The 24,592-nt window shown below is 34.8% G+C and overlaps 1 protein-coding gene across 7 annotated transcripts in view; it reads right to left on the bottom strand.

Moving 5' to 3' along the window:
* Window positions 1–24,592, bottom strand: part of Pibf1 (progesterone immunomodulatory binding factor 1) — a 239,631-nt gene that overhangs the window by 88,434 nt on the left and 126,605 nt on the right. For all 7 annotated transcript variants that reach the window (XR_010046846.1, XM_063246830.1, XM_063246831.1 and 4 more), the window contains 2 exons: window positions 23,020–23,170; window positions 12,286–12,376 (listed from right to left, as the gene is read on the bottom strand). Coding sequence is in view for 6 of the 7 variants with exons in the window: in XM_063246830.1 (XP_063102900.1) it covers window positions 12,286–12,376; window positions 23,020–23,170 (242 nt within the window). In the remaining variant the exon portion in view is untranslated. The remainder of the gene's footprint in view (window positions 1–12,285; window positions 12,377–23,019; window positions 23,171–24,592) is intronic.

Genomic DNA, 24,592 nt, shown 5'->3' with positions numbered 1-24,592 from the left:
GGGGAACTGTCTCCCTCACTTGGAACAACACTTGAAGCTCGAAAATATAGGAAAATGACAAAACGAAAGACCAAAATGCAACATCAAACATCCAGCCCATCCCATGAAAGCCTAGGAACCACGTATATAGAAGAAAACACATGCCACATACCTGAAATACCTGAAATAATAGTAACTGAAATAAAGAAGCAACTCTGGGAAGCCTTAAAGGAATTTAAACTAGAAATAATCTGTCAGGTAAAAGAAGAAATGATAAAAGAAATGAAGGAGATGCTGAACATATCTAAAGACACAGTTAAAAAATTGGAGGACCTAAACAAAAAGATAGAATGCCTGGATGAACAATATAAGAAACGAATAGAATACATAAAGCAGATGCAAAGAGATATACAGGAAATCAAAAACTCCATTGAAAGTTGTAAAAACCACCTCAATGAATGTGAAGATAGAATCTCAGACCTCGAAGACAAGATTGCAGCCAGTGAACAGGAAAGGAAAGATCTTTTAAAAATAACAAGAAATCAGGAAATAACAATTCAACACCTGCAAGATGATGCAAAGAGGAACAACATAAGGTTGATAGGGATAAATGAAAAAGAAGGGGACAACATAAAGGATATCAAGAGGATATTTAGAGAAGTAATAGCTGAAAATTTCCCAAACATGAAATTGGAAACTGATATCAAGATCAACGAAGCATACAGAACTCCAAATAGCCATAAACAAAATAAATCTACACCCAGACATATAATGACCATCTCAGGTATTGAACAAAAAAATAGAATATTAAAAACTGTCAGAGAGAAAAGACAGATGACCTATAAAGGAAAACTATCAGAATCACAGCACACTTCTCAGCACAAACAATAAAGTCAAGAAGAGCATGGAGTGAAGTATTTCAGATCCTAAAGGAAAATGATTTCCAACCTAGGTTGATGTACCCTGCAAAACTGTCCTTCAAAATCGATGGAGAAATAAGATACTTCCATGACAAAGAACAGCTGAAAAACTTCATGATCACCAAGCCAACCCTGCAAAGAATACTGAAAGACAGCCTAGATACATTTAGGAAAAAAAGCACTAAACAAAGCAGACAATTAAACAGAGCAGAAAGATAAATATGCAACAGCAGAAAGACAACATGTCAACAACAAACCAATATATAACAGTTCTAACCATTAATGTAAATGGTCTCAATGCACCAATTAAAAGAAACAGACTGGCAGAATGGATCAAGAAACAAAATCCAACCATATGCTGTCTACAAAAAAAACCATCTAACCCAAAAGGATACTCACATACTAAAAGTCAAAGGATGGAAAACAATACTTCATGCAACAGTAACCCCCAAAAAAGTGGGGGTAGTTATTCTGTTTGCAAACAATCTGAATTTCAAGCCAATAATGATCAGAAGGGATAAAGAAGATCACTACATACTGGTTAGGGGAAAACTCCAAGAGGAAGAGATAACTATCTTAAACATATATGCACCAAACTCCAGAGCACCAGTTACATAAAACAAGCACTAACAGAAATGAAAAACTAAATTAGCAGTAAAATAATTCTTTTATTTTTTTTTTTTTTAGCAGTAACATAATTCTAACAGGAGATCTTAACACACTATTGACACCAATGGACAGCTCAACCAGACAGAAAGTCAGCAAAGAAATAAAAGATCTGAATCGCACCTGTGAACAAATGGACTTAATAGACATATACAGAGTATACAACCCAACAACAACAGAATACACATTCTTCTCAGCAGTACATGGGTCATTCTCTAAAATAGACAATCTATTAATTCACAGAACATATTTAAATAAATGAAAAGGGTTGAAATTATCCCTTGCATGCTATCAGACCATAACGCTATGAAAAATGATACTGCAAAAATCCCACAAATACATGGAAACTGAATAACACACTCTTGAGTAATCAGTGGGTCACAGAGGAAATTAAAGAAGAAATTAAACAATACCTACAAACAAATGAAAACACAAATACAACTTACCAGAATCTGTGGGATGCAATGAAAGCTGTCCTCAGAGGAAAATTTATTGCACTGAGTTCCCACATTAGGAAAACAGAACGAATACAAATAAATAACCTGATGCTACACCCCAAACATCTAGAAAAAGAAGAGCAAGTCAAGCCCAAAGCCAAAAGAAGAGAAGAAATTATAAAAATCAGAGCAGAAAAATCAATGCAATAGAGACAAAAAAAAAAAAAAAAAATCCAAAAAATCAACAAATCAAAGAGCTGGTTCTTTGAAAGAATAAATAAAATTGACAAGCCCCTACCCAACCTTATTTTAAAAAGGGAAGAAAAAGCTCAAATTCATGCAATAAGGAATGAAAGAGGCGAAATTACTACAGACCCTATAGAAATACAGAAGATCATCAACACCTATTTCAAAAACCTATACTCTCAATGGTTTGATAACACAGAGGAAATAGACAGATTCCTAGAAGCATATGAAGTGCCAGAGCTAGGTCATGAAGACGTGAAACTACTGAATAACCCAATTTCTATTAATGAAATTGAAAACATAATTAAATCTTTACCTACAAAGAAGAGCCCAGGTCCAGACAGATTCACTGTAGAATTCTACAAGAAATACAAAGAAGACCTAATGCCAACACTCCTCAAACCATTCAATGAAATTGAAAGGGAAGCAATCCTTTCTAAATCGTTCCTAGAAGCAAACATTACTCTAGTACCAAAACCAGAGAAGGACTCAACTGAAAAAGAGAACTACAGACCAATCTCCCTAATGAACACAGATGCAAAAATCTTCAATAAAATATTGGCAAAAAGGAAAAAGACCAAAAAAAAAAAAAAAAAAAAAAAAAAAAAAGGGGCTGGGGGTTTAGCTCAGCGGCATAAGCGCCTGCCTTGAAAGCAGGCAGTCGTGAGTTCGATCCCCGGTACCGGTAAAAAGGAAAAAGACCAAAAAAAAAAAAAAAAAAAAAAAAAAAAAAAAAAAAAAAAAAAAAATTGGCAAATAGGATGGAGCAAATCATCAAGAAGATCATACACCATGACCAAGTGGGATTCATCCCAGGCATGCAGGGATGGTTCAAGAAATGTAATCCACCATATCAATAAAGCCAAAAGTAAGAATCACATGATCATTTCTATAGATGCAGAAAAAGCCTTTGATAAGGTCCAACATTCATTCATGATAAGAACCTTACAGAAAATTGGAATAGATGGTCTTTACCTCAATATAATTAAGGTCATCCATGACAAACCAACAGCCAATATCATACTAAATGGCCAAAAATTGAAGGCCTTTACTTTAAAATCAGGCACAAGACAAGGATGTCCCTTATCACCGCTCCTATTTAATATAGTATTGGAAATACTGGCCGGAGCAATTAGACAAGAGCGAGAAATAAAAGGCGTAAAGACAGGAAAAGAAGAAGTTAAATTACTATTTGCAGATGACATGATACTCTATATAGAAGATCCCCAAAACTCCATTGAAAGACTCTTAGATATAATAAATGAATTCAGTAATGTAGCTGAATACAGAATCAATACTCAAAAATCAATAGCATTCCTTTTTTTTTCTCCTGGAGAATTCTGGCTGAAAGCATTCCTGTACACTAACAACAAAGTCACAGAGAGAGAAATGAGAGGCCACACCCTTCACACTAGCAACCAAAAACATGAAATATTTACGAATTACTCTCACGAAAGAAGTGAAAGACCTATACGGGAAAAATTATAATACACTGAAAGAAGAAATTGAAGATGATCTCACAAAATGGAAAGACATCCCATGCTCATGGATAGGAAGAACAAACATTGTGAAAATGGCCATTCTCCCAAAACTGTTATACAGATTCAATGCAATTCCAATAAAAATACCATCAACATACCTTATAGATCTAGAGAAATCCCTCCTAAAATTTATCTGGAACCAGAAGAGACCTAAAATAGCAAAGGCAATTCTAAGCAGCAAAGGCAAGGCAGGAGGCATCACAATCCCTGACTTGAAGTTATACTACAAAGCAACAGTAGTAAAATCAACATGGTACTGGAATCAAAACAGAGCTGAAGATCAGTGGAATACATTAGAAGATACAACCACAATTACAAACACACTCAACCACCTTATCTTTGATAAAGGGGCCAAACATGTTCACTGGAAGAATGACAGTCTCTTTAATAAATGGTGTTGGAAAAACTGGCTCTCCATATGCCGAAAACTGAAACTAGACCCATGCCTATTACCATGTACTAAAATAAAATCTAAATGGATCAAAAAGATCTGAATATTAAAACAGAAACACTAAATCTATTGGAAGACAAATTGGGTAAAAACTTTGAAGACATAGGAGTAGGTAAAGAATTCATGAACAGGACTCAAACCGCACGGGAAATACTTCCTAGAATCAATAACTGGGATCGTCTCTTATTAAAAAGCTTCTGCACATCAAAAGAAATCTCCAGCATAGTGAAAAGAAAACCCACAAACTGGGAAAAAATCTTAGTGAACTGCCCCTCAGACAAAGGACTTATGTCTAAAACATATAAAGAATTAAAAAAAACCAGACCCCTGAAATTCAAAGACCCAATCCAAAAATGGGCATCTGAGATGAATAAACAATTTTCAGATGAAGAAATACAAATGCCAAATAAATACATGAAAAAATGTTTGCCATCACTGGTCATTAGAGAAATGCAAATTAAAACCACACTGAGATTTCATCTCACTCCTGAAAGAATGGCCAAGATCAAGAAAACCAACAACAACAAATGCTGGAGAGGCTGTGGGGAAAAAGGAACTCTCCTGCACTGTTGGTGGGAGTGTAGACTAGTGCAACCATTGTGGAGGTCAGTCTGGAGATTTCTCAGAAAGCTGGGACTGGAAGCACCATTTGACCCAGCTATTACACTTCTAGGCATATTCCCAGAAGAACTGAAAACATCATACCACGGTGATATATGTGCACCCATGTTTATAGCAGCACAATTTGTAATAGCCAGATCTTGGAAACAACCTAAGTATCCATCAACTGAGGAATGGATAAACAAGTTGTGCTATTTTTATACAATGGAGTACTACTCAGCTATAAAGAATGATCACATTGAGATATCTATAAATAAATGGATGCAGTTTGAGACCATACTCATAAGTGAAATAAATCAAACTCACATGTATAAATACCGAATAGTTTCCCTAGTGTAAGAAATGATAAGAATACATAAAAGTATGTGGTAATCATGATTCCCAATCATATTGGTTTGAATCTATATAATGTTATCACTCATTAATTGCAATGGTTTAACCTGAGTCGTTCGATTTTAGTATTGATGATAGTACGAATAGCTATTCTGAAGAAAACAACACATCATAAAAGCTAGTGCTGATTTAATATCATCTTGTTTTAAAGTCCCATCAAGCTGTTGTACATCTGTTTCCACTAGTTTTAACATGTGGTATCTTACTATATTTTACTATATGCGATAGTATAAACAAAGTTTTTTATAGGCAGAGATAATATAGAAACAGTTGTTCATTTTCCGTTAACTGGTTCTAAATACCCTGTAACTTCTTCATTCTCTTGAATAGCTTCAGACTGTCTTGATATGCTTGATGCTATAGTATATGCAGTTTACTCAATTCAAGGAAGGGGGCACTATGGTGACTACTATTACGTTAGATTATCTGGGGGTGAAACACAATGATGCTTAAATTGTTCGGTTCTGACCTGTGTTGTTCTAATACAATGTCCTCTTTTATCTCAATCTCCACCCTTTTTTAAATTAATCTATTTTTTGTTACATTTTTTTTCAACTAAGGGAAAACTAAATTAAAAAATAGTGGGATATATTATAGTAACTTTTTTGTTTTCCTATTAACCTGATATGAACCCCAGTAAAGGCTGGTCTCAAACTTGCAATGATCCTCCAGCCTAAGCCTCCGGAGTGCTGGGATTATAACATTCTTTACACAATGTATTATTTGGCTTTCCTCAACTGGGTCCCTTCACCATGAGGTTCTTGCCCTGGAGCCAGCCAAACATGAACTGAAATCTCTAAAGTCATAAACTAAAATAAACTTTCCTCCTTCAAGTTGTGTATGACAGGTATCTTGTCCCAGTGACAGAAAGCTGACAAATATGAACCAGAATGAAGGTTCCCCAGTATTCTTGAACTTGCAGCGATTCTCCTGTCTTGGTTGGGGTTAGAGGTGTGTGTTACCATGCTTGGCTTTAAATTTCTTTACATACAAGGTTAAAACCTCATGCTTGTTAGACACTGGTATTTCTTAACGCATTGATACTTATGTCCTTTTTCTACCTACTTTAAATTTCACCTGCATCTAAACTATTTAAAAATATCAAGGTCCTCCACTGTCTTGTCAGAACTAACTCCATTTTCCGTTAATGTCTGCTCACTGTGCCATGAACAGGTTTTGTATGTTCTCCACTTTGCCAGTCCTCCTGGCTGAAGACCTGTTCTTTTTCAGTTTGGAATCCAACTTTTTCTTAAAGGTTCTTTTCAAATTTCACATCCTCTGACTGTAGTAGTCTTCCTGCATCTCTGTTTTTCTGACCAACATGTCCTAGCATTAACTTATATATTTCAGGGCATTTCTTGATTTTCTTTCATATGTGTTCATCTCTTTTCTCTTTCAAATATAGCTCATGTAATGGTAAGAGTCTTAAGTCATTGTTAGTGTACACTGATTGATATTTTTCCGAGTAAATTTTGTCCCAATGAATAGCTAGAAGGTACATTCTAGCTGGATGTTATGGTGCATGCCTGTAATCCCAGCACTTAGAGGCTGAAAGAGAAGATCACCACCACAAATTTGAGCCTGGCTACACAGAAAGGCCAGCCTGAACCTGAACTGCATAGTGTCCCTATCTAAAAGTCAACCAACCAAACAAAAACAAAAAGAAAGAAAGAAAAGAAGCTATATTCCAAGCTTGCGAAACCTCAGTACCTCTTCAGAAATCTGGGGTACTCACGGTAAACAGAGTTTAATTCCAAGCAAGACAAGTGAAGAAGTGATCAGCTACAGCTGACATTCTATCTCCGTAACACAATGCACACAATGAAAACAAGTCCTTTTCAATTCTATGCAAGAAATAACTACAAGCCTGGGGATGTAGCTCAGCAGCGTAGCACACGACTGGCAAATCTGAGGCTCTGACTTTGATTCCTGGTACCAAAAAAACCCATAGTAGAACAAACAAACAAACAAACAAACCAGAAACAAAACAAAACAAGAACTAACTACAAATACAGACAGGAAAATGACTCTTGCTGAATGTTATTTTTTGTTACAGAATGCACTGAAATTCTCAAGAAAGCAAAGTTTTTATAAGGTAACTGTAGTTCTTTGTAATTACATTAATTGCTGTGTGATTTTTACTTGTACCAAACTTAGGTGGACCTCAACTAGAAACTACCACAAGTGAATAGTTTTATTTAATTAAACCAAAATGTCATCTGTTACCTGGTGAAATCCACAAAGGATTATCCCCTAGCTTTCTCATCTTCTGTACTTCTCCATAAAGGTTATTTCTCTCACCTCTGTTACTGGCAGTCAGTACCTCCCATTACTGTACACACTGCATTAGCCAGTAGGGCCTGATAAGGCTGTATTGCAGGTTTTATTTCTATCTGTGATATCAAAACTTGGTGGAAGATTTCTGCTTTTTTATTGAGGCCCTAAATGCTGTTATGGTTCTCTTCGAATTATCAAAACTCCAGGTAAACAAGTATATGTATAAGGCATGCTAATGAGTTACTTGGTCTAAAATGACATTTGGCCTTCTGATCTTTTTCAATTTGAGCATATCAGGGTTTTGTCTCTAGTAGCATGGCATGAAAATAGTCTCTGTGCTAGCCACTCTCTAAGGCAACACAGTGGTCTCACACTGATTTTCTATAGTTATATATCACGCTCCCTACTAGTTTCTGTATATTTATACTTTCAAACTGATCATGAGTGGAACAGCAGTAACTTTTAAAAAGAATTCCTAAAACCAATGCAAATGAAGTAAGTATAAGTTTCCTAGAGCTAAGAATGAGAACCTATATAGATAATAACTACAGAAAAAAAGGCAAATTTCTAGAATGTATAAAATTTGTCTATTTCTTCTGTTTACTTTTTTATTATGAAGCTTAGCACACTGTAAGTTTCAACCCAAAGCTCTTTATTAAACCACGTAGGACTAAAACAAAAAGTCAGTAGTGTGCAGTAAATTTTACAATTTGAAAGGTTTTAAAACCTTTTAGAAAAGTCTCTCAACATCTAGAACAGCCAAAACAAGCAGAGGCCACACTGAGACCATATTAGGGCATAGGTGTCACTCATTTAGTCATACCACAAGCAAACCCCACAACTAGAAAATCTTGTTTGCTATTTTCAAAGCAGCTCATTACTAAAACAAAAACAATACTTCAGATTTTCAAGTTTAGTCAATAAGAGTCTGTTTTATTTTAATCTACTTTAAGCTTTTCAACTTTCCACAGTTGTGTCCCAGAAAGTTATACAATATTTCCCATTGTTTATACCTATATGTACTTCATACAGGTGTAAGATACCTTATTTTATAAGTATAAAATTTTTAAAACTAGGAAAGTTGATTATGTTACTATTTTGTAGGAAGTTGGCAATATAATGCTATGTCCTAACAAAGAAAGTTAATGTAAAACCCAGTTTTATGTCCATGTTTCATACATTTCAAAATGTCTCATTAAAGTTTTGAAACACAATTATTTTAATGAATACTCAAATTGTGCTAGTAAAAGGTCTTGGAAACCTATTCTTTATTCTATAGAATTTAAGAACATATAACTTGATATAACCAATTAGCATTTACTGAACGTCTATTCTCTTTAAGGCATGGTATAGTGAACTTCACATTCATTATCTCATTTTAATTTCTTAATACTTCTGGATAGCCATAGACAACTAATAAAATTTTTCACTGGCTGTCTAATTGCACAGCAATATAGTACCCCAAAACAGAAGCCTTTAAAGTTTTGGATATTATGAAGAATATTCACTGACAAGAAAATGTTCAGGACAAAATGATAGATAAAAGATTAACTACTGAATTACACACAATACCTTAAGTATGTTAGAAGACAATATATATATATATATATATATATATATATATATATATATATATATATACACACACACACACAAATTTCCAAATGTCTATTTTGGATGGTAGAATTGCCAGTACTTTTCTGAATTTTGTAAGATAAATATTATAAACAGAAATCTGCAAGTCTTACCCTAAAATATTTCTTTCCCTCAAGCATATTAATTTTAAATCAAATTTAGTAAAAAATAGAATATATTGCATAGTAGCCAGGAAACAATTTCCTTTAAAATATTCTGGTATACGCTATGTATATATAATGAAAAGTGTATCATACACATATTTCATTTACAGTTTGAGTCATTGTCTTCACCTTCAGATCCCATTGCTTTAATTTCAAATGTGAAGATTAACTACAGATTTTCTTAAAAGCTACACTGCTTTTGTCTTATATAAATTAAATTTGGCCGGGCATGGCAGCACATGACTGTTATTCTAGTACTTGGGAGGTACTGAAAGATCACTACAAATCTGAGGTCAGTGTGGGCTATAATGAATTCAAGGGCAGCCTAAAGGGCTACACATGGTGAGATCCTGTCTCAAAAGAGCAAACAAACAAAAACATAAAGATAGCAGAAACAACTGTCTAATTAATAAATATTTCCTAAAAAATTCAAATGTAGACTTTGTAAACTTCAAAGATGCATCAGACCCTCAACTGGGGTCTTTTGTACCACTGGTCAATTTTGAGCATACAGTAGGCACTCAATAAAAGTTGTTAGCTGAATGGGGACAGGAATTCATAAATGTCTTCTTTCACTCTCCAGACTTTTCCTTTCTTCAGTTTAGATGACCTGAGAAGCACTTCCTCAAAATAACCCTCTGGCTCACCATGAGAAGAATGCCTGGCACCAGCTGGCACTAGATATTAATAGTACACTCATTAGGCACTTGTTCAAGGCACGCAGATAGCTCAGTGATAAAATCTTTAGAAATATTTGGACAGTTAAGATTATTTAGAATAGGAAACAGTTGTGATTCTTTAAATCTTCAAGTATAAAAAACCAACTTCTTTTTAGAGAATTCTTTAAAAAAATAGCGAGGTACAGTAACAACTGCTTTCAATTTCAGAAGAACTCAGCTTCTAGGATTAAAAAAAGCTCACAACAGTAAAATTCTTTTTTTTTCCCTTATAATAAGATTTTATTTTGAAGGATTTGGCTGCTAAAATAGAAAAGAAAATGAAACTTCTCCTTTAAACTTCAATTTTCAGATTTTATTTATCACTCCGATGGGTAAGAAGTCTTTTTACCAATGAAACTACATTTCTATTCTTCCGTCAGCACACTGGATTCAAAACCAGAGATACAGTATATTTAAAATTATAAAATATCCCAGGTTGCTTATTGTGGCCTTTGGAGGCATTAACAAGGAACAGGCTATAATGAATTTTTAAAATAATACATAATTTAGAAATACCTGAATTTTTACTGGGGAGGATTAACTATTTTATTCACTGATATACTACTATTCATCTATTCTTGACCTAAATTTGGCAGATACTTAGTTTAGCCAGTAAGAGACATAAATTCTAAAAATCCTCTTATTACTTCCTATAAAGTGCTCTATATCCTTAAATAGACAAAGACATTTATTCTCTAAACTGTAACTTCAGTTTGCACAAAATTATCAAAGGTATGATGGATTACTTTTCTTACTGTTTTGTGATATCTTCATATGCCTAAATTAATTCATAGCCAGGCATGGTGGCACATGGCTGTAATCCCAGCACCGGGGAGGCTGAGGCAGGACGATTACAAGTTTCAGGCCACCCTGGGCTACATAAGTGTGTTCAAGGTCAGCCTGAACTACACAGTCAGACCCTGTCTCAAAAAAACCTAAATAAACACACAAACACAGAAAAGCAATAATAATCAATTTTGAATCCTCAAATTCTCAGATGAAGAAACGATTCTACTAGATAATCCACGGAGCTAGGTAGAGATGGAAAACAAGCTGCACTTCCTGACCTTTAAGAATTTCCCAGACAAAAGAGGAAAAGAAAGTGCTCTAAACTATATAACTGCATGTATATTTAAGTGTATAAGATAGAAAATGATATCACAGAGTTTTATTGGATCATTGAACAGAACTGTTTGCAGTATCATTGTTGGAATGTCCACTTTACAAGCTTTAATTTTGTGACTTGAACAATTATTTCTAAGATGACAATATGTAATCCATTAACTAGTGATTTCCTACTGTTTATTTTTTTTTCTGTAAATCTGTATAACTTGTACCTTTTCTCTGTTTTTTTTCTCCTTAAATAAAATTAAAAAAAAAAAAAAAAAAAAAAAAAAAAAGAATTCCCCAGACAGCTGGGGAAATTATCCGGAAAATGAGTGCTAATCAGAGAAAGGCTTCAGTTGGAATAGAGAAAAAAGGTGTTTTACAAGCAAAGTGCTCACCCCACTTCCATTTTGGGTAGAGGAGCAAACAAGGACGGCAAAGTGGGGCATGTTATGGAGGGTCTGGAAGTCTGGCAAAGACATTCAGATTCGGTGCTGTAGAAAATGGAGTAGTGAGAGGTTTTTGCAAAGAGGAGAGTGAAAAACACTCAGGCAGGTCAAGTAGAAAGCTGGTAAGTACAGGTACAATTTTTGGTTAGTGTACTTTTTAGTAGTAGCTCTTAAGCCATAGTGGATCTTTCTAAGTTTTCTTGGTCTTCACAGAGGCTTTTACAGTTTCAATCATCATATAGACACATAACACACACACACACCCCACACACACAGTGTCAAAGGATGTATGCAGGTAAATAAAAAACAAGAATTAAAGAGAAAAAATGAAGCATAATTAGCTCAAATATGAAAATTATAGCTACAAACCATTAGTTCTTACTTGAAATAATGTGAAAATAAAATAGAAATGGCATAAGTATCACTGAATTTAAATCTATGAAAATTCTAATTTTTATTCACCACTAGACTCACTTAAATATACAAGAAATACACGATTATCTTCATTTTATTTTATAAGCAATTTAATATTTATGTACATTAAGAATAAAGTTAGGTATAAAATATAAGAAAAAAGAATAAAGTTATATTGTCATTCAACTCGGTACATTATCAAAATGAACAGTGTAATTACATGTAGCATGAGTAAATCAGTAAGATAAATCGTATATTGACTTTACCTCTGCTTCAGCCGTCTTCTGGCTGTTGTGGGAACATTAGCCCCATAGCCATAGGAGTAAAGAATTCTTTCAGCCTCATCTTCATTTTCAACTGAAAAACATGAAAATGCATTGTGTGAAATGATCTCTTTTTCCCTTAAAAAGCATGGCAGAGTGAAAATAAATGAGGTTATAACAGTGAATTAGGAAGAATAGGAACTTAAAGAGGCCTAATGCAAAATCTACAACAACTCATCTGCACCTAGAAGTAAATGTCTTCAAGTATATGCTCGCTTGGACTTGTCTGATTTACAGTTAAAAGATATTGAGGGCTTACATCTTATCACATAATTTGTTGTTGTGAAGCACAGCAATATACATTTGTTACTCTGAAGAATTCAAAGGTTTTTTTGTTTTACATAAAATGTATGCTATAAAATCTGATAAATAATGATAAAGCCAGTTCCTTAATTCTCTTCTTGATAATTAATTTTTTGATTAGGAAACATTTTCATTATTTTATCAGAACAAGTTAGATATTTTAACTTGCAATAATGAAATTATATATGTAAGTCTGCTAGCCTGAAGAAAATGTGCAGAACTAACCAAGTATTGATGGCCTGAACTGTACACCACACACAAAAAAATTCTGGAATAAAATTTATTTCTAAATTCTACTTTGTTATGTCATTCTGTCACGTAAAAAGTTCAAATGCAATGACATTTTACTGCAAGTTAGGATTTAAAAAAGAAAATTTCATCAAAGCCCATAAAAACTAAAGTAAATCAGTCAATGACATAAAAATGTTTGTATATCTATTAGTAATCATTATTTTTATGCTTAAAAAAGGGAGAACCTACATTCAGGAGTATTTTGGATTTAAAATAAAGTCAAATATTTTATACCATGAGTTAATCTTGACTATTTATATGACTATAATGTATTTATGCACGAAACTGCTGGTTGGCCCTTCTGTAGTAAAGATTTTAGAAATATTTGTAAATGTTTTTATTTAATTTTGTTGATTTTTCAGGATGACCCAGGATCAGTTTTCAGAGGTAGGATAATTAGTTTAAAAACTAAACTCTTCAAATTCAAGGAATAAAGTTAACTTTGTAAAAAGGAATTAAAGCCTAAGATACTATAATTTTTATGGCTACATTCTAATTAACAAAGTCTACTCATTTTCATGTCATCTGAAACTAGCTGATGTAGGTGGTAAATCTTCAAAAGTTGTACACAATTTAGTACTAAAAAAGAATACATTTATATCTTTAAAATTTTATTGCTTAATACGTATTCATCAGACCATTAGGCTAATATTCTAATTTCTGATATGAAATGATAGAGAACTATTAATTCATCTTCTAGTACAAGTAAGTATATTTTATTCTAAGGTACTTTTAAGATGATTTAGTTATCACAAGAACGTTAATCTCCATATTTTTCTAAGATTTTAGGAAAACATTTAGGCATGGAAAAAAAGAATTGTACAGTACATGTGAACAACACATGGATTCTAAACTATACATCTGTACTATACTTTGCATACTTTCTTTTTTAAAATTTTATTTAAGGAGAAAAAAGAAAAACAGAAAAAGGGTACAAGTTATACAGAATTTCAGAAAAAATAAACAGTAGGAAATCATTAGTTAATTACATATTGTCATCTTAGAAATAGTTGTTGAAGTTACAAAATTAAAGCATATAGAGGGGACTTTTAAACAGTGAGACTGCAAACAGTTTTGTTCAATGATCCAACAAAACTCAGTAATATGGTTATCTATCGTATACACTTAAATATATATGCAGTTACAGCTTTTAGAGAACTTTCTTTTCCTTTCTTTTGTACAATGACAATTACACATTTTGGGTTTTATTACTCTCACAGTTCTTACTAGTTTTTTTTTTTTTTTTGAAGAAAGTAAAACCGAATGTGACAACCAGGACAGAGTCAGTCAAATCAAAAGGATGGACATAATACATAATGTAAAAACAAAATACAAAGTGATCAACAATGGTTACCATAATGCCTCTTGTTATCTTAAAAAGAATTGCCTATATCATCAGTTACAATAAAATTGAACAAAACAGTAAAGAATAAGACCAATAAAACCAAAACATTGGAGACATTAGAGGACTTCAAAAGAAGATAATAGTCAACCAGAATGGGCGTCACAAGGAATCTTATTGTCTTCATAGTTGTTGCCTATACTTTCAAACTTGGTACTATCAAGCATAACAGAATAGAGAAAAATCAGTCAAAACAAGATGGTGAGAGCAATACAGAGTTTCAAATCAAGTTAATAGGAAATCAAAGTGGGTTACTATAATATATCCTGCTATTTTTTAATTTTTCCCTTAATTAAAAGGATAAAGATGAAAAAGTAAATAATAAAAAGGAGATTGAGATAAAAAAGGGGGCATAACAACAAAACAGCACAGGTTGAAACACAGCCATTTAAACAAAATAGTGTTTCACCACAAGATAATCTCGACATACTAGTAGTTACCATAGTGTCTCTTCCCTTAAAATCTTTGGGTACAACTTCGTATACTCTAGCATCAAACATATCAAAACAATGTAAAACCGTTCAAGAGAATGACAGTATTACAGGGTATTTAGAATCAACTAACAGAAAATGAACAATGGTTTCTGTATAATCTCCTTGTCTATAAAAGTTTTTGTTTATATTATCACATATAATAAAATCCAGTAAGATACAACATGTTAAAACCGATGGAGACAGAAGAACAAAAGCTTGATGGTACTTCAAAACAAGAGGATATTAAATCAGCACTACCTATTATGATGTCTTGTTTTCTCCAAAATAGCTGTTCCTACCATCCAACCTTCTCTGCCTCATTTCTGTTGAGCTCTTTTTCTGTCATTAGTTTTCAGTTTGTCTTCTTCATTTCACTTTCTGCTCCATTCATTGTGGCCTCTCTGCCACTGTTTCTGGAATCTTGGTATTTTTCATTTTTAGAATATCCTGCAGCAATCTCTGTAGAGTTGAACTGGTGGTTGCAAATTCCCCTAGTTCCTCTTTATCCTGGAAGTACCTTGTTTTTCCATCAATTTCCAGGGACAGTTGTGCAGTATATATCAATCTTGGCTGGAGGTTATCATCTTTCAAAGCTTGAGTTATTTTCCCCCACGCTCTTCGTGATTTGATGGTTTGTGCCGAGAAGTCTGCTGTAATTCTGAGGGTGTTCCCTTGTAAGTGATCTGTTTCTTGTCTCTGATGGTTTTTAATATTCTGTTCTTGTATTGTATTTCTGGAATTTTGATTATTATATACCTGGGTGTAGCTCTGTTTGGGTTGTAGGTGGCTGGGGTCCTCTATGCCTCATACATCTGAGTATCTTTACCTTTTGCTAAATTAGGGAAATTCTGGATTATTTCTGTGAATAGCTTTTGTAGTTCATTTGTTTGAGGCCCTACTTCTTTTTTGTTCTTAATTCTTAGGTTATAGATCCTCTTATCATCTTCTAGTCTTTGTATTATTGCTGCTTGTTTTCTTGTTATTTTTAAGAAGTTTTTTATTTCATGCTCCCACCTTACAAATCTGTCCTCCAGTTCTGATAATCTATCCTTAGTTTCTTTCAAGCTGTTATGTCAGTTTTCAATAGTTTTTAGTTTCCTGGTAATCTCTGTGACCCTGCTTCACGTATTCTATGTTTTCTCTATTTTCTCCATCAAACAATTCTCCCCTTTTTTTCTGTTCTTCCATTCCACCATCTGTTTTTTCTTGGGCGGTGCTTAGCATTTCTCTAACTATTCTACTTATTTCTTGCTTTATTTCATTAAATACTTCATTTTTGAACTCATCTATGAGGCTCCGGAGATACCGCTTTATGTCTATAGGTGCTGTGTCAGATATTGCATGTTTTCTGTCTTCATTCTCTTTTGCATTTACCTTTCCTGGATCAGTGTTCTCAGGATTGAGGACTGAGGACCCTTTCTTTTTGCTCCCTTTTCCCATACTTTTTGTTGTTTCCCTACAAGTGTATGCAGGAGGCCCAGTTTTTTTTTTCTCTTTGTCTGCTACAGTTTGTTTGAATCCGCTGGCTAGGTGTTCCCGCCCACTGCAGTGTGCTAGGGAGACACAGACCTAGGCAGCCTCTGCTGGGCCTGTCCCTCCACGTCAACCTACTGAATGCTTCACTGCTAGGGTGCACCGCCAGGCGCAGGGACCTGATTTGGGCGAGCCTACTGGATCTTAGTCCGCAGCATCACCAGGCCAAGCGCTTCCCACCACTCCTGCTTGAGAGGGGAATATGCGACTAAAGTCACTGCAGGGCCCTGTTTCGGCTAGTCTGCTCGTTCCCAGAATGTCCTCTATTGGAGCCTCCTAGTCTATGAAAGGGTCCCCATTCTCTCACTCACTGCAGGTCGATGCAGGACTCCCTGCCAGTCCCGCTCTCAACGCTGTTTGGTTCACCAATTCCAGCTCTCAGAGCTTTTGCACGTCTCTCTCCCTATTGTGCGGATTGGGACGCAGTAGCAGCAGCAGGAAATTCAAATCACGGCTTCCAATGGCGCAGGATCCAGCGTCCGCACTGAGATTTTATCTGTTCCTGTTATAGCATCAGGACTGCATTTCCAGTTGGTTTCTCTCAGCTTAGTTCGTTCCTGGGTTGGCAGGGTACATCTCCCCTCGCGTAGGACTCCTCACACGGCACCGCTCCTGGATTCTAAACTGGTAATCTCAGAGAGCCTCCGTGGCAGCTGTTATTTGTACGCCATGTTCTCCCGGAAGTTTACTTTGTATACTTTCAGAGTAAGTTGTGATATCTGTACACATCACCACTTAACACTTCTCCACGCAACTTATCAGTAACAGTTCAGTATTTATACACAATTTAAAAACTTAAATTGTATTTGACAAAATGCAGAAATAATGAGTTTTGGAATAAAAGTTTTGATATACACACATGTGTAACACAAAAATCCTATAGATATACACAGAACATCTGAAAAGTCAGAAAATTCCCTTGTGTCTGTTTCCCCAGTTACTTCTTAGTGACAACCACTCACTAAGGATACCAGTATTTGGACATTATTTTACATTAGGTTATTTTTACTTTTTCTTGAATTTTATATGAATTTAAATATATAGTACATTTTTTGAAAGCTTTCTTAGACTAAGTAAGTCCATTCTGTTGAATTTCTCAGTTGAATCTTTTTACTATGCTACTGTATGAATATTTGATGGCTTAACTGTTTTACTGTCTTGGTTCTTTTCTTTTTCTTTTGTTTTTGTCTCTCTCTTTTTCTTTTCTTCTTTCTTTCCTCTATTTCTCTCATTTCTTTTTTGCGATGCTAGGATATGAATTGAGGGCTTCACACTGAGCTAAATGCCCAGCCTTTTTTCTTATTTTAATTTATTTTGAGACAAGGCCTCAGTTACGTTGCTCAGGCTGGGCTTACGTTTACAATTCTCTTGCCTCAGCCTCCCAGAGTCCTGGGATTACAGGTACATTCCACCATGTCTGGTTTTAGGTGGCAAGGTTCTAACTATTATGAATGAAGCTCCTGTGAGTCTTCCCATTAGAAATGTTTTTATCACATATTTTCTTCTCACTACAGTTAATAATTATTGTGGAACTGCTAGATAACTGGATAGGTCTTTTGTTAGTTTTATAAAGTCTGCCAATTGTTCCCCACATTCACTAGCACTGTATATAGCTGTCTTTCTCAGTTGAGCTATTGTGGTGGTGGATGTGTAATGGTGCTATCTCACTGGGTTTTAAATCTGAATTTCCCTCATAAGTAATGGTGTTGTGTATTTGTTGTGTTTATTGGCCAATCACGTATCTTCCTTTCTAAAGTGTTCAAACTGCCCACATTTTAAACTGGGTTATTTCTTTTTATTATTGAGCTGCTCAGTCCATTATACATACTGGTATATTAATTTTCTATTGCTGGGATATTTCCAGACTTTGTATAATTGAAATAATAAAGTTTATTATCTCACGGTCCTAGAAGTCAGAAGCCACATCACTGAGCTACAGTCACAGTGTTGGCAGGCTTGGTCCTATTGGGAAACGCAAGGGGAGAATCCATTTCTTGCTTCTGTCAGCTTTCCAGACGATGGCCATACATCTCAGCTTAGTTTCTTCCTCAATCTTCAAAACAACTGGGTAGTAATTTTGCATTTGCTCACTACCACATCACCTTTTCCTTTCTAGTTTTTTCTTTTGATGGTATTTAGGATCTAACCCAAAGGTACTTTATTATTGAGTTAATATCTCCAGTATGTATATATGTATGTGTGTGTGTGAGTGCGTGTGTGTGATTTTATTTATTTTTTTTTTAGAAAAGGTCTCACTATGTAGTCCAAGCTGACCTTGAACTTTTGGCAATCTTCTTGCCTCAGTTTCCTGAGGGCTGGGATAACAAGTATATGCCACCATGCCCAGTCATCATCTCCTCCCTCCCCCCTTTTTCTTGAGACAAGACCTCACACACTGGAATTCAGGATGGTCTTAACTGTCTATGTAGCCCAGGCTCACCTCGAACTCATGGTAAACTTCCTGCCTCAACCTCCTGGTGTGCCACCATACCTAGCTACCTTTTTTTTTTTTTAGAGACCCTTGTGATTATATTGAGTTCACCCAGATAATCCCAAGATCCTTAATATAATCACACCTGCAAAATATCTGACTATCTCAGCTAAAATATTTATAGTTTCCAGAGATGGACACAGACATCTTCGGGAGAGTAATATCCAGTCTTATCACAACTAGATGCCAGTTGTTTGTCTGTTCTACAAATATTTCCTACTAGTATTTTCGTATTTTGGATACCATTTCTTTGTCAGATATAAAAGTCTGTGGTGTGAATACTCCATTCTTAGTCATGTCTTTTGAAGAGTACTTTCAAATTTTGATTGTGAAACAATAAATATATATACACAATACAGAATACATATACCATTTTTACTATTGTTTTAAAATTTTTGTTTTATTTTTCTCTTTAAAATAGATGTGAAAAGAAAAAAAATTTTTTGGAACTTGGGACTCTGGGAAGCCAAGCCAGCACCTCCCCTCCCTGGTGAGTGGAGGCAGGGTGGCAGACTGCAGCCCTTCCAAGGGAAGAACCAGCAGTGTCTCCTGAGATCCACGCCAGGTTGGAACTTAGAACACCGAGAAGCCAAGCCAGCACCTCCCCTCCCTGGTAAGCAGAGGCAGGGTGGCAGACTGCAGCCCTTCCAGGGGGAGAACCAGCAGTGTATCCTGAGATCCATGCCATGCTGGAAATTAGGACTCTAGGAAGCCAAGCAAGCACCTCCCCTCCCTGGTAAGCAGAGGCAGGGTGGCAGACTGCAGCCCTTCCAGGGGAAGAACCAGCAGTGTCTCCTGAGATCCACGCCATGTTGGAACTTAGGACGCTGTGAAAACAAATGACCATTCTGCCTCCCTGCTTAGCAATAGTGAACCTACTGCTACATGGCCTAGAATCTAATATCCTACTTCCCTGACCCCCGCCCATTAGCAAATGGAAACCAAAAATCTGGGCATCTCCTGGGAGTTTGACCATAGCAAATAAGGGGGACTTCCTTCTACCATTTCTTTGAAGGCAAATATTTTTATTATTGTTTCACTCTATTCTGATTAATGGTACTGCTCTATTCAATTTCTATTCTGTTTTGGTAAGTTCTGTAGTGTTCTATATTTCATCTCATTTTGATATACATGATTGAAAGAACCACTATTATAAAGATAACAAAATATACTGTGATACCTATTACTGTTATCCCGTTAACTTGCTGTGAAGTTCTGTACCAATTTCACTGTACGATCTTAGTTGGCTTTATTTTGACTTGTTCTGTTGTATACTTTCAAAATAAAAAAAAATTTTTTTTTGATTGTGATCACTATGTCACTTTTTCTTTTATGGCAATTTTCCAGGGTTCTGTTTTAAAATCTTTGTTATAGAAATGCCTTTATTTTCTGTTGAAGATTTACAGATTTAGCAGCTATATTTAGGTCTCATTTAAAATTATTATTGATGTATTGAGGTTCATTTCCATAAACATGTCCAGTTTTTTATTACTATTTATTGAACAAACTTTCATTTCTTCAGTTGATTACTTTGCTGCCTTTATTAAAAATCAAATAGTCAATTATGAATGGATGTTTCTGAGTAGGTCTGTTTCATTCTTTGTTGACACTAGTACCGTAAGCTACATTAAGTCTCTAGCACACTGAAAAGTAGGCAGTGTAAGTTTTCCAATCTTGGGCTGGGGGTTTAGCTCAGTAGCATAAGTGTCTGCTTGTCAAGCTCGAGGTTGTGAGTTCAATACCCAGTACCAAAAAACAAAAGTTTTTTAATGTCCTTTTATTCAAGTTTGCTTTGCCTATTCTATGTCTTTTGTCTTTGCATATAAATCAAACACAAAAGAACCTGCTGCCATTATGTTTAGGACAAGAATTAGTTTGGAGGATTGATGCACAGGAAGTTTCCTTATTCTTAGCAGTATGTTGTGTTTTTTTTTTTTTTTTTTGGCCGGGGGGGGATGGACACAAACATAATCCTAAGTATTTTGTGGGATTTTTTTTCTTTTGGTGGTAGTGGGAATTGACCTTTACACTGAGTCACAGTCCTTGCTCTTTTTAATATTTTTGATACATGTATTTTTGATACATGTTCTTTCTAAATTGCTCAAGTAGGGCTTGAACTTGTGGTCCTCATACCTCTGCCTCCGACGGTGCTGGACTATAGGCACCCATCACCAGGCCTGGCTTGCTTTATATATTTATGTTTCTGATTGCTTCTAGCATAGTGTTGTTCAATGACTTTTTATTTTGCTAATTAACTTACAGCTTTAGTGCTTGTTTTGTATTTGAAATAGCTTTTTCCTTTCTGATCTTTTTTTGGGGTGGTACTGGGGATCAAATCTAAAGGCTTGTATATTGCAAGCAAATGCTCTACCATTGAGCTGTATCTTCATCCTTGTATCTTCGATTTCTCATTTTCATGCTTTATTTCATTGATTAGGGAATCAAATATAGTGTTTATCTTCTTCTTCTTCTTTTTTTTGGCACCAGGGATCAAAATTCACATACTTGTGCTTAACAAGTAGGGGGTTATGCCGCTGAGCTAAATCCTCAGGCCCAAAATAGTGTTTAATATGTCATGAAAATAGAAATCCTTGTTTTATTCTTTTTTACTTATTTTTGAAATTAATTTTATTGGTATACCTTTGATACACACAGAGATCACACCCAACAAAGAGTATACCTGGGTCAAATTGCATCTCTAGTTTTGGCCTTTTAAGGAATCTCCATATTGGTTGTACCAATTTACACTCCCCCCAACAGTGGGAGAGGGTCCTTTTCCCCCATAGCCTCCCTAGCATTTTTTATTGGTTTATTTTCATTCTGTTTTTTAATAGGGAAAGTGTTCAATAGAATACTAGTCATAGGTTATAGCTCCTGTCATTAGACTGAAGAAGTTTCCTACTATTACTAAGTTGTCTAAACAAAGAGACATGTAAGTTAGAGTTAAGAAACATGGAACTTTAAAAATAGTGTGACATGTAAAGGAATGGAAAGCATGAAAACTAAAAGGGTAAGAGTCTAATCATAAAAGTCATAGTAAGGAATCTGACTTTATGCTGTTTTAATAAAGATTTCAGAGAAGCAGGTACTGTATATCATGATAAAATTTATATTTCAGAGATATATTTTGGCTAGTGAAAAAATGGAACTTAAGTTTGGAACTTATTCCAGTTGTCAGACACTGATGGTGGAAATGGAAAATAAGAAAATGAAAATGTGTCCCTAAATAGAACCTTATCTAGATTCAGATTCAGTTTAAACTCACTTGTATAAGAATGCCAGAGTAGCTGGGTGTGAAGATGCATGCCTGTAATCCCAGCACTTAGAAGGTTGAGGCAAGATTTTTGGGAGTTTGAGACAGGCCTGGGCTACAAAGTGAGTTCAAGGCCAGCCTGAAATGATCTGCATAGTGAAACCCTGCCAAAAAAAAGCTAGTTGATTCTTGAGTTTTGAAAATAAAAAATGTACTACTCCTGCAAATATCACACTTACCAGTAATAGATTAATTTAAAAATACCCCTTTAAGACAGGAAGATAGCATAAGAGGAGGAAAAAGAATTAGAAATTAAAGGCTAGAGATTATAAAGCACAGTACAGCCAATGAATTTCTGTATTTCAAAACTCAATCAAGTATCGTCTATCTCTCTTCTTAGACTTTCCTTGCCTTCACATGATCTCTTCTCTACTTCCCCTCAGAGCTGCATTACCGCGTGTTTACAGCACCCAGTGCTTTAATTACTTGGTTTTTTTTTTTCTGTCTTTTTCGTTTTTATCGGTACCAGGGATCGAACTCACAACTGCCTGCTTACAAGGCAGGTGCTTATGCCTCTAAGCTAAATCCCCAGCCCCTAATTACTTGTTAATATGTTGTGTTTCTAGACTAGACTAAGAACGCTTATAAGGTAAGAATTGTTTCTGTGAATTCTATATTCCCACTTCCTAAAAGATAGAAATTGGAACTTAATTCACTTGCTGAATGAGTGAACTAGACAACATCTATCATATTTAGCCTACTTTTTCCTTGATTACAACTGTTCAAAATGAATATGAACTAATATTTAAAATACAGAATATTCCTTAAAAAATGGTCACCAATTGTTCAAAGTCCTTTGGATGCCAGGTGTCTTCTGTTGTTAGGAAGACACTGGATGGTGGACTAGAGAGGAAAGAAAGGGGAGACTTACTTTCTGCAGTTTGCACTATTATTTCATCAAGCTCTTTTTCCAGTTTCTCATAAATGTCTAGTCTTGCTTGATGTTCAGAGTTCTGTGCTTGAAGTTCAGTAATGCGTTTTTCAGAAGAGGCTTGGAGACCATAAAATTCTTTAGTTAAAACCTAATAGTGAAAAAAAAATTATAGAATTAAGAACCAAATAGGTTCCTAGTTAAGACAAAAAGATCATACTAAGATATATTTAGGCTAATTTAAATTATTTAAATATTAAGGGAAAGCAGTTCAATTGAGATGACTAATGAGGAAACAATATACACTTATTTCTCAGGTAAATAGTTTAGTTGTTGGTCAGGGATTTAGCTCAGCAGCATAAGCACCTGCCTGGCAAGTGGGAGGTCCTGAGTTCGATTTCTGGTACCAAAAAGAAAAACCCCCAAAACAAAACACAAATAAAATAATTCAGTTGTTTTAAACTGAATTTCATGAAGCACTTTATCACTATTGTATGAGGTAAATAAAAATGAATTTAAAAGTCTGAACTGGTTAAAGGAGTAAAGTTAGTATTTGCTTGTTAGAATTCAAAAAAATGTAATTTCATACTTATCTAAAGGTCATTTAACCAGGACCACAGCTCTTTACAGCACAAATATTATAATTCCTTCAGTCTTTCACCAGAGTTTGCTGCATCTACCCTTTCCATGGTCTCAATAACATTTTTGGTTTTCTGAAGTCAAAAATTTAGAGCAGCCAATCAAAAGGCCAAATGTGAACTTGTAGTTAGAGTAATACAAGAAAATATCTTTGTAAAGAAAGAAAGGATTAAAAACGTATTAAAACGAGATGCAAAGACAGAGAAATAGGAGCCCTTTTGTGTAACAGAAAAAACTCCTACATTCGTCAGTGGTAACTCAATGCATGAATCTCTATGATCATAATAAATTAGCTGAAAAAGAAGATGCTTCTCATGACTAAGCAATGTTTGAATTCCAATTATTCAGAAAGTTTACTTACAAATATTGACTCAACTCTGAAGTGTTACTACACCTGTTTCCTAACACAGCATAACTAATATTGTTCCCTTTTTTTAAAAAAAATTTTTTTTAGTAATACTGTTTTCTGAGAAGTGACAATATTACAGTTAGGAATATGATTTGGAATTGCAAAGATTTGAATTTCAATGTAGCTTTGATGCTTACTAGCTGTGATCTTAGGCAATTAGTTACTTTTTCTAGACCTTCCTCAGAACACTATTGGAAAGAATAAATGAGATGATAAAATTATCGTGCTTAGCAGAGTATGTAGAACATTGAAAATGTTGAAATGCAACATTTCTATCCTAAGAAATATAATTACTAGAACTTTGTATGAAACAGCTCATAGAAAGAGTGCTCCCCTGCTTCAATTACCCAGAATTCTCTAAATCTTCTGAGAACTTATTTTCTGTAATGACATAATGTACACCTTATTTATTATCTATGATTATGTGCTTTCTCTGATGTTGGAAAAATAGAAGATAAAAAGACCAAATTTTAATTCTTCACAGGCAAAAATCGTAATTCAATTTTCGTTACCTCATCCTGTGTC

Source organism: Cavia porcellus, unplaced genomic scaffold (assembly GCF_034190915.1).
Source record: "Cavia porcellus strain 051 isolate PalLab524CR breed Dunkin Hartley unplaced genomic scaffold, mCavPor4.1 scaffold_4, whole genome shotgun sequence".
NCBI classification, from domain to species: domain Eukaryota; kingdom Metazoa; phylum Chordata; class Mammalia; order Rodentia; family Caviidae; genus Cavia; species Cavia porcellus.
The sequence above is the reverse complement of the archived record's forward strand: the minus strand, read 5'-3'. Positions and strand labels throughout refer to the sequence as shown.